Below are 8779 nucleotides of genomic sequence, written 5' to 3' on the forward strand. Positions count from 1 at the left end.
AAAGAAGCTAATGACTAATCAAATGTAATGTTGCTGCTGTTTATGTTGCTACGTAACGGGGACGCCGCCTGGCACCTGCTGCACTGCGGCACCGGAAATACACAGCGCAACACAACCAGAGAGCAGGAAACGCAGAATTAATCCTCCGTCCTGAATCAGCCTTGAACATATTTGATCGTTTTCTTTATTAAGCCTTTAGTTGGCGCTGATACAGTTCTCAGTCCGCCCATCACATCTCAGCATTCAGGCAGGAGTGGTTTAAAGCGTGGGAGGAGGGAGACTGCATCTGAAACATCATCATGCCCGGACCGGTGTGCGTGCACGTTGCAGCGCTTTTTATCAGATACTTGGCATTTTAAAAAGATCCGAGGACGAGAATACGAGTCTGCGAAATCATGCTCAGTAATGTTTCGAGCAGGCTTGTAAAAGCTATGCATTTGTTTTTCTTGTTATTCATAAACGCTGTCTGAATGTGAACGTTGCTATCCACAGCATTAGTTTAATGCTATTTATATCCAGCTCGTCTCATCTGCGCTCAGCTGGAATGAAAGGGGAGCGTCGCTACCAGAAGAAACAACGCATCACTCTGGAAAAGGGTAAAATGTGTGATGTGGCTGTGTGATACCTTAACATTCTCATTAGAGACATTAAAAAGAGGGGATGCGGAGGCGCTATGACGTTTCATTGCAAGCTATTATTGCAACTCCACTTCTTAGCATTGTTTTTCTTTTTTAAGCTTTTGAAACACATTACCTGACATCAATGACAATGGTCAATACTTATATTGTCCCTCTTTTACATAAGTACAACGATACAAAACATATAAGATGTTAAAGGGTTGGTTTATTTTGTAAAGTTATTTTCTCTCTGCACCACAGAAATGAATCGTGTTTGCTCTGTTAATAATAACTTCCCATATGACAACAACCTCCTGGTCCTGGATATGGTCCTGAGCTCCCTATGGGCAACGCCTCAGCCAATCAACTGGGAGAATGTTGCCAAGTTGGTTCCAGGGTTCACACCAAAAGAAGTAAGTGATACAGAGAACCTCATTAGTGTGACTCCTATTATTCCATTTAAGGGATAGTTCACCCAAAAATATTTTCGGGTGAACTTTCCCTTTAAAAGAAGCTTGTCCACATTTTTTTTCAGTACTCTTTGGCACAGTTTTTTTTACATCTCGAGAAATGTTGAATTTGATGGGTTCGGTTTATCATCCTATGTTTAACAGTGTGCACAGAGATTTGAAGAACTGAAAACTACAGGCAGTTTCCCTCATCTTGACGACCAATGTAACCCGCTGACCGGAGCAGTGAGCTCCCCACCAGAATCATTTTCCTCATATATCAAATCCAACCTCCTGGATAACGCTGAAGAGACGGGAGAACCAGAGTCCATTCATAGCGCTCTTTTGGTGTCAGGTGAGTCAGTGGGAGGGGCTTTGGCAAAAATACCCGAAACCTTTTATTAAGTGCTGAACTATATTGAATTTTACATGAAAATACATTTTGAAATACATTGAGTACTTTATTAGCAGGCCACACTGTGGTTTCTACTCCTCGAGGAGCCTACGTAGAGAATGAAGATGAAGATCCTGCAGACAAGGTGGAGGAGACAGAAGGGAATAATAGGTGAGGTTCATTCATATTGATCAAACAGGGTATGAAAAAATTGAAGCTCCTCACCTCTGGCTTTCCTTTTCCACAGTCCCAACATGGTAATTCACGTATGTGACGAAGCAAAGAACCTGAAGCAGGACTTTGTGTGTCCAAGAAACCTCCTGGTGAGAGAGATGCGTTACTTTGAAGAATATCTCTCTGTGGACCCTCAACGCTGGGACGAGGTGGACATCTCCGTCCATTGTGATGTCCAGATCTTCGACTGGCTCATGAACTACGTCAAGAGTCACAACACCGAACATCCGCAAGGGCAACACATCGACAAACCCAAACTGGGTAATTGTCTTTTAGGAATGGTTAGAGACAGTCCTTGTGCTTTTGCTGTTGTGTTTAAGATTTCATGAATCAAAGTTACCATTGAAGGTCTTGTGTACAGTCTCTGATATGGCTGAATGGTGTTTGTAAGTGGTGGATGGTGTTTCAAGTGGTTGTGCGTTGGCTGTGAGTTTGACGTTTCGCTGTTTGTGATGTTGTCGGTTATGTTATGTGGTGTTTGGTTGCAGAGCACAGCAATGTCATCTCAATCCTGATCTCCTCCGAGTTCTTGAAGATGGAAACTTTAGTAAGTCATGTGAGGGTTAACAGTTTTTTGGGTAACGTAGTAAACGTGCTCTGAGCTGGGGTGATGTTTAGAGAGTAGTGCACGTTAAAAGCATGATGCATGATGGCTGTTTCATCATTTTTGTGTTATTCGGTTAAACAATTCTATGCACTGCCCAAACAAGACTTTATATTGTAATTCTTATCAAACATCTGGTAAAGACAAATGTATCCAAAAACACCAACAGGTGTTAATTTGTCATTTCAGTTTGATAGTTGTGATGGTGTCAGTTTGTCTGAGCAGTGTACAGTGTAGACAGCATGTTTGTAGATTGGTGCATTTATTGAAATGACTTAATTTAGTAAATTTTTCATGTTTTGTGAACCCGAAGGTTGATGAGTGTATCCGATTTTGTCACACACACATGAATGCCATCATAGCAACACCGTGCAATATGAGCTGCATCAACAACAACCTGGCCGGACGCATCGCTGATCTGTTTGGTCACAACGAAGCAGATGACCTCAAGGACAAAAAAGACAAATTCAAAAGGTGAGAACATCAAAATCAATTTAAATGGATAGGATAGTCTTGAATACATTTCAAACAAAATGTATTAACTTGTCTCTTCACTTCCACAGATACAGATAATATGATATAAAGTATGAATAGATAATGAATAAACTCATTTTGTGATGATTTTCCACTTTCACCAGCAAACTGTTTCAGAAGAAGATCGAGAGATTGTTTGACACTAAATACCAGAATCATGACTCCCTTCATAATGCATCTACTCTGTACAGGTAAGACATTAGTGTATTGGAGGAGAAATTGTAAAACTGTAAAATTATATAAAAAGCATAAAATATTAGTGTACTTAATAACATCAACAGGACTGACTGGTCAACCCTTTTTATAGAGAAATACTCATCCACACCCATTATACATTCACAAATTGTGGTTTAATTTCTGCATTGTACGGGACCTGTCAGGTATTATCCGTCACATCGAAACTCTGCATTAATAGTGAGAATCAAGTGTATCTAAATTGTAAAAGAAATTGTGAAAGTTGTCATCGTATTTGTATTAAGTTTCAAATTATTCTACTGGTGAGTTGCAATAAGACATGATGGTTCCATTTTTTTTTTCAGATGTGGCCTTTGCCTTAAGCTTCTAACCAAAGAAACTGAGAAAAAAATCCCTTGTGTTCCAAACAAAATCAACATAGATTCCCGAGGAAATATTATATTCTCTCACACCAGGTTATACTATACACACTCTCTTAAAATCACATACACGTCAATTTCAGTTAAAAGATCATGCTGTGATTCTAAACTTATAAAAGCATGCATGCTGTCTGTTGTGATCTGTCTGCGCAGACATAAGGCCTGGGAGGTACATGAATATGTGACTGGGCTTTATGAAGAATTAAAGTCCTGGGTTTTGGTCTACTGGAGAATCTGGGGCACCATCAACTTCCTAACATGCTCACGCTGCAAACAGGTAAGGGTTTTCTGTTGCAAAGAGCATCTAAGTGCTTGGACGCAGGAAAGTTTAACAAAGACATATGCTTAAGATTGTTAATTTTGTAAAATAAGACGTTTTTATTCATTTTAACAACATTTATTTAATTTAGTGTGTCCAATATTATTATAGGACCAATACTATTGTATTCCTTTGGCAGGCTTTCCTGTGTACAGAGTTGGGCCAGTGCAGGTACCACCCAGAGGCAGTTGTGTATCCTGGTATCGGGGCAGATCATAAATGGCATGGCATAGGTCTTTACCCCTGCTGCAAGCAGAGGGTCCTAAGATTCGACCCTTCCTCCATTCCTACGGTTCGTTTTGTTCATTTAGACCATGTTGTCAAGCTTGGATGACCTTTCAACTTTCCTCACGTATCTGTGTGTGCTTGTGTCTCTGTACAGGGCTGTAAAACAAGAGACCACATTGTGAGTGCGGCAGATGGTGGAGACTGCAGCGATCACATTGTAAACTCAACCCAGACCAGAATACTGAATGACCTGCTGCTGCACAGAGAGGCTATGTGTGTGCCAGAGAGGTCAGAATACAGTAAAATACTACAGGACACTCATTTGGCTGGAAGCATTTAACCAAAAGTGTGTGTGTGTGGGCGAGGAGTTATAATCAAAACTATCTTAATAAAGCACTAATCTGAATAACCGGAAGATTTGGTCTTTATGGCACTAGTTACATGCCATATTTGATTCATTTGATCCTCTGCCCAGTGTGGGATCGCTTTGGTCCTGTCGACTATGTTTTGTACTCTAATCTGTGCTGTTTTGTAGTAGTCCTGAGAGCCCTTCTGCAGGCAGTGATTGTGTGCCAAGTTGTGATATAATGCTTGATCCAGGGGTGCTTACCGCCCACAGACCAGGGGAAAACACTGCTGTGAGTGTTTCACTTTCCTCCTGAAATTGCTTTTTTAATTAAGTTGCTTACGTGTTGAATTTTATGTTTGCCAAACATATAGTATGCCTGTCTTGATCACATTTAAACTTTGTGATCTGTCCAATATCAATGCAGAATTTTCTTTCCTGTTTTTTCTAGAATATTGTGTCAGTTTATTGCACATTTTAATTCATTTGTCCAATCTCATTATATTTTTTCATTTTCAGTTTTCACTGTTAAAAAACTGGAGTCTTCACCGGGTGAGAAAAAAAGTTCTTCAAACATTAAATGTAACTGTACATTCACAGGGGGTGTCCGCGTTAACGCTTCTCATTCACTTTAAATGGGTGACGTCATGAATTGTAGACACGCCTTCCCACAAGTGCTGACGCCCCGTGTGAATGTACTGTAACATCATTGCCACACACATGCACATTTCACATTGGAGGGGTCACGATATTCTCAGTGTTTAAATGTTGTTTGTCAAATTCATCTTTAATTTTTTTACAAATCATACTTATGTCACATGATGTCAATAACAATGATGTCATCATTTTCTTAACCTCTTGTCATTTCAAACCTGTATGACTTTCCTTCTTCCGCAAGTCACAAAAGAAGATTTTTTGAAAAATGTTGTTAACTGTAGACTATTCATTTGCATTGGTTTTGTGTCCATACAATAGAAGTAAATGGGGTCGAGTGCTGTTCGGTTACCAACGTTCTTCAAAATATATTCTTTTGTGATTTGCGGAAGAAAGAAAGTAATATAGGTTTGAAATGACAACAGGTGAGTAAATTATGACGGAATTTTTACTTTTGGTTGAACAATCGCATTAAAGTCACCATAAAACGGAAGACTTATTTTCCATATCGTAACGTATATCCGAGTGAAATGGCTTCTGATATTAGAAAAAATGTGCCTTTCCCTTTTTGATTGATTTGTGTGTGTGTGTGTGTGTGTGTGTGTGTTTGAATGTATATGTACCATTAACAAAGTATCTATAATCTTTTTTTTTAATATCACAATTTTGGTCAATACTGGTATATTGTGAAACCCTTGTTTAAAATATTAATTTGTGGTTTCCCAGCGGCCACAGTCTCTGCTGTCTGAGGATGAGGAGTACACTACAGGGTCAGAGGTCACAGAAGATGAAGTTGGGGATGAAGAAGACACCTCAAAAAAGCAAGGTGAAATAAAATCGATTCACAAAAGTATGACTAGTAATTTTGTGATGAGTAGTACCTCTTGATGGTCGGCAGGTGGCGGTATATAATTTATCTTGTTGGGGTTTGTGACCTTTTCACACAGCTGTAAAGAAAGCCAGAAAATCTGGCAAACCTTTGAAAAGACAAGTGTCCTCTCCGAATTTCCAGCGTAAAGAGAAATCTGGAGAGAAGGTGTGTGGAACTCCTTTCATTTTTGTCACTAGTAAAAGTAGGGATTTGAAAAGCTTGTCCTGTACATTTGTGCTGTAAAAATAATTATGTTTTTAAAGTTAAGGCCGAAGAACCTTTCCAATTTTTTTGTTAAAGGATTAAGGACCTGTGGCACTATACATTTTTGTGTCCCAGAATTCCCACTTTATATTTTCTACCAAAAATGTGAAAACCTATTTTGGTTGCATTGTTTTGTGTTACTGTTCTCTCTTCATTTATTGTCATTTTGTCTTAAAGGCGCCCTCACGAGATTCAACCCCATTCATGTGAGTTAGTCTAAAGACTTTCTGTTCTCTCTAGGAGTGATCTCAGTTGTAGATCTGTTTAGCTGATTCTGTATTGTGTTGGCCCTCCAGCTTAGTCATGACACATGATTGAAGGATTTCTAGGCCTATGAATAAAACACGTAGCACTGTATCTTTTGTCTATTTCTCACGCTTTCAGTGTCAGCATCCAGAAGAATAAATGGGATAGCACTCGCTCCATGAGGTACAATCAAGACGCTCAGAGAGAGGAGGGTAGGAATGCATTTATACAGGTCTTCTTTAACAAAGACCCTCACAATGACACAGTGGTTGGGCAGTTGTTATAATATAAAGAGTCGTGACTTGACTTCACGAGTATTGAAATGGCAAATGTGGCATTTATTTATGATGGTATCTTTTAAATGTATTTGTTGCTGTGCTTCTGACATTCTGTAGGATGATCTTAATGGACGTGTCTATACATTGCTCTTTCCAGATCAAAGGAGAATGGAGGAGATTATAGCAAATCTCACAAAAATTCGCTTCGGGGACCAAGAGCAAACAAAGTTTAAAGACTCAAAAGAGGTACAAAGCAGGCCGTACCTGCTTAGATAAACCTCACAAAACCTGTTTAATAAATCTCTAAAAGACTCTTGTTCTTTTTTGTGGACTGGAACTTTTGTTGACTAAACTACTTCACATAAACCTTCAGTAATTTTGTTGCTATTTTGTTATAGTTTTTATGGTGGTTTTAGTAAATATTTTGCATGTCTGTGTGGTTCCAGCCTGCAGGTGGTCTGTACTCCAGACTGGAGGCCCAGTTTAAAGCTTCTCAATCCAGTGGAAGAAATAGCAGCACCGAGAAAACACTGAGGTAAGTGCTAATGCGCACTACACAGACAAACCACAGAAACTAGTTTTGAAATAATGGTTTATTATATCTTCACGAGAGTCATGTTTCCAAACTGGCTTGTCGGGGAAATTTCAAGTTCCCCATTTATCATATGGCTTTTGAATTTTAGATTATTGGACAGCCTCTTGTACTTTCTCCCTTTTCTCTCTGTTCCATTTTTAACCAGCGCTTTGGTCTGTTTATAGAGCGAAGACACGCTCGGGGCCGTCGAGACCGACTTAGATGAGTTTGTGAAAGGAGGAGTAAAGAAGTTGCTGCTGTTTGATGAGGCAGAAGAAGTCTCCCTCTCTTCGTCCTTAACCCCTTTACCCTGGCCAGACGAGGAGAGAAGAACGAAATTTTGGCGGAGTCAGTGATGTCACAACTGTAGCTATATTACATAACAATGGACTTTATTAAGACGGTTGCACTGCGAACAATACAAGCTTTTGGCTGCTGTTGGACTGGTTGCACCCACAAAAATAAATCTTTGCATATTTTCCTTCTGCATCTGCGCACGTCCCATAAATGACCTTTCGCACCTTTTACTTTATACCGTGTCTCTCTTTCTGGCTCAGGTTCCATTTCAACAGCAGCTTGTTGCAATGTCTGTGCCCATGCTTCATATACTGTAGTTGACTCAGGTGACCAGACAAAGCTCATCTGCACCTTAAGCCGTACTAATGCAATGACTTTAACTTGTATAGTACGCAAATGAATCCCTGGGTAGAGCTTGAGACGGACAAAATATGTGGACATGTCTCCAGATCCATTTGTGCCATTTGGACCAATGTGTCATGGAATGGAATACAGAATAAATAATCATTTAAAATGAAGTGTTTGTCTTTCTTTTGAATTGTTTTAAGTTACAACATTGTGAAATGTCTTATTTGTTATTATCGTAAGATTAGTTATTGTCTAATATGGGGAAATTGTCTATAAACACACAGTCTCCTTTTACACAATTATTTCACATGGTTGCTTTTAAAAAGGAAGGTATTAGTGGTTTATCATATCAGTCGTGTCATTGAAGAGGATGTTCAGAACAGTTATCACCATGACAACTGGAAGAGGAAGTAGAATGGTGTGATGCATGTGTGGAGGGAGGATTGAGCTTTGATGAGTTGTTCTGCCTTTTTTGGTGACAGTTATTCAGTCAGTATTCGATTGAGCTCAGGCAGGTTGGGTTACAGTACCGGGCCACCTGCCAACCAAGAACACAAATGATAGTGTGTTTATTCCCTCTTAACTGGTGGGAACCGGATCCATCGCAGCCCCCACAGTTTAATACGACTGACGTGTCTCTCACTTTCCAAGAGCTCTCTCTTACTCTGAAATGTGAGTTTACAGTTCTTAGGAAGAAGACCCAACAGTTGTAACTAAAAATGAAACTCGTGACAATCAGACAAACTGATTTTTGTTACTTTTAGATGTCACTTTTTCTTTTTTTCTATACCTGTTTTGTACACGGTCCTTTGTTAAATCAGAGATTCATGAAGAACGATATTTTTAAGAATGTTAGACATTTTCAGCTCTGGGACATCATTTTTTTTTTCTTTTTTTGCTCTTTCGAA

The 8779-nt window shown here is 39.4% G+C and overlaps 1 protein-coding gene across 7 annotated transcripts; it reads left to right on the forward strand.

Moving 5' to 3' along the window:
* Positions 1 to 98: 98 nt before the first annotated feature.
* Positions 99 to 8041, forward strand: sanbr (SANT and BTB domain regulator of CSR). 7 transcript variants are annotated; one of them, XM_056767157.1, is made up of 22 exons: positions 99 to 313; positions 493 to 596; positions 879 to 1030; positions 1232 to 1421; positions 1535 to 1631; positions 1708 to 1955; positions 2183 to 2241; positions 2612 to 2772; positions 2937 to 3023; positions 3372 to 3482; positions 3600 to 3723; positions 3905 to 4057; positions 4148 to 4281; positions 4529 to 4631; positions 4859 to 4891; positions 5720 to 5819; positions 5941 to 6029; positions 6306 to 6334; positions 6513 to 6586; positions 6810 to 6898; positions 7099 to 7187; positions 7412 to 8041. In XM_056767157.1, the coding sequence occupies exons 1-22, from the start codon at positions 300 to 302 to the stop codon at positions 7446 to 7448; spliced, it is 2277 nt and encodes a 758-aa protein (XP_056623135.1). In that variant the 5' UTR covers positions 99 to 299; the 3' UTR covers positions 7449 to 8041. The 7 variants fall into 7 exon arrangements, with proteins under 7 accessions (XP_056623135.1, XP_056623137.1, XP_056623136.1 ...); XM_056767159.1 differs by having other exon boundaries at positions 4532 to 4631; XM_056767158.1 differs by having other exon boundaries at positions 1538 to 1631.
* The last annotated feature ends 738 nt before the right edge of the window (positions 8042 to 8779 follow it).

Source organism: Triplophysa dalaica, chromosome 15, assembly GCF_015846415.1.
Source record: "Triplophysa dalaica isolate WHDGS20190420 chromosome 15, ASM1584641v1, whole genome shotgun sequence".
In the NCBI taxonomy this organism is placed as follows: domain Eukaryota; kingdom Metazoa; phylum Chordata; class Actinopteri; order Cypriniformes; family Nemacheilidae; genus Triplophysa; species Triplophysa dalaica.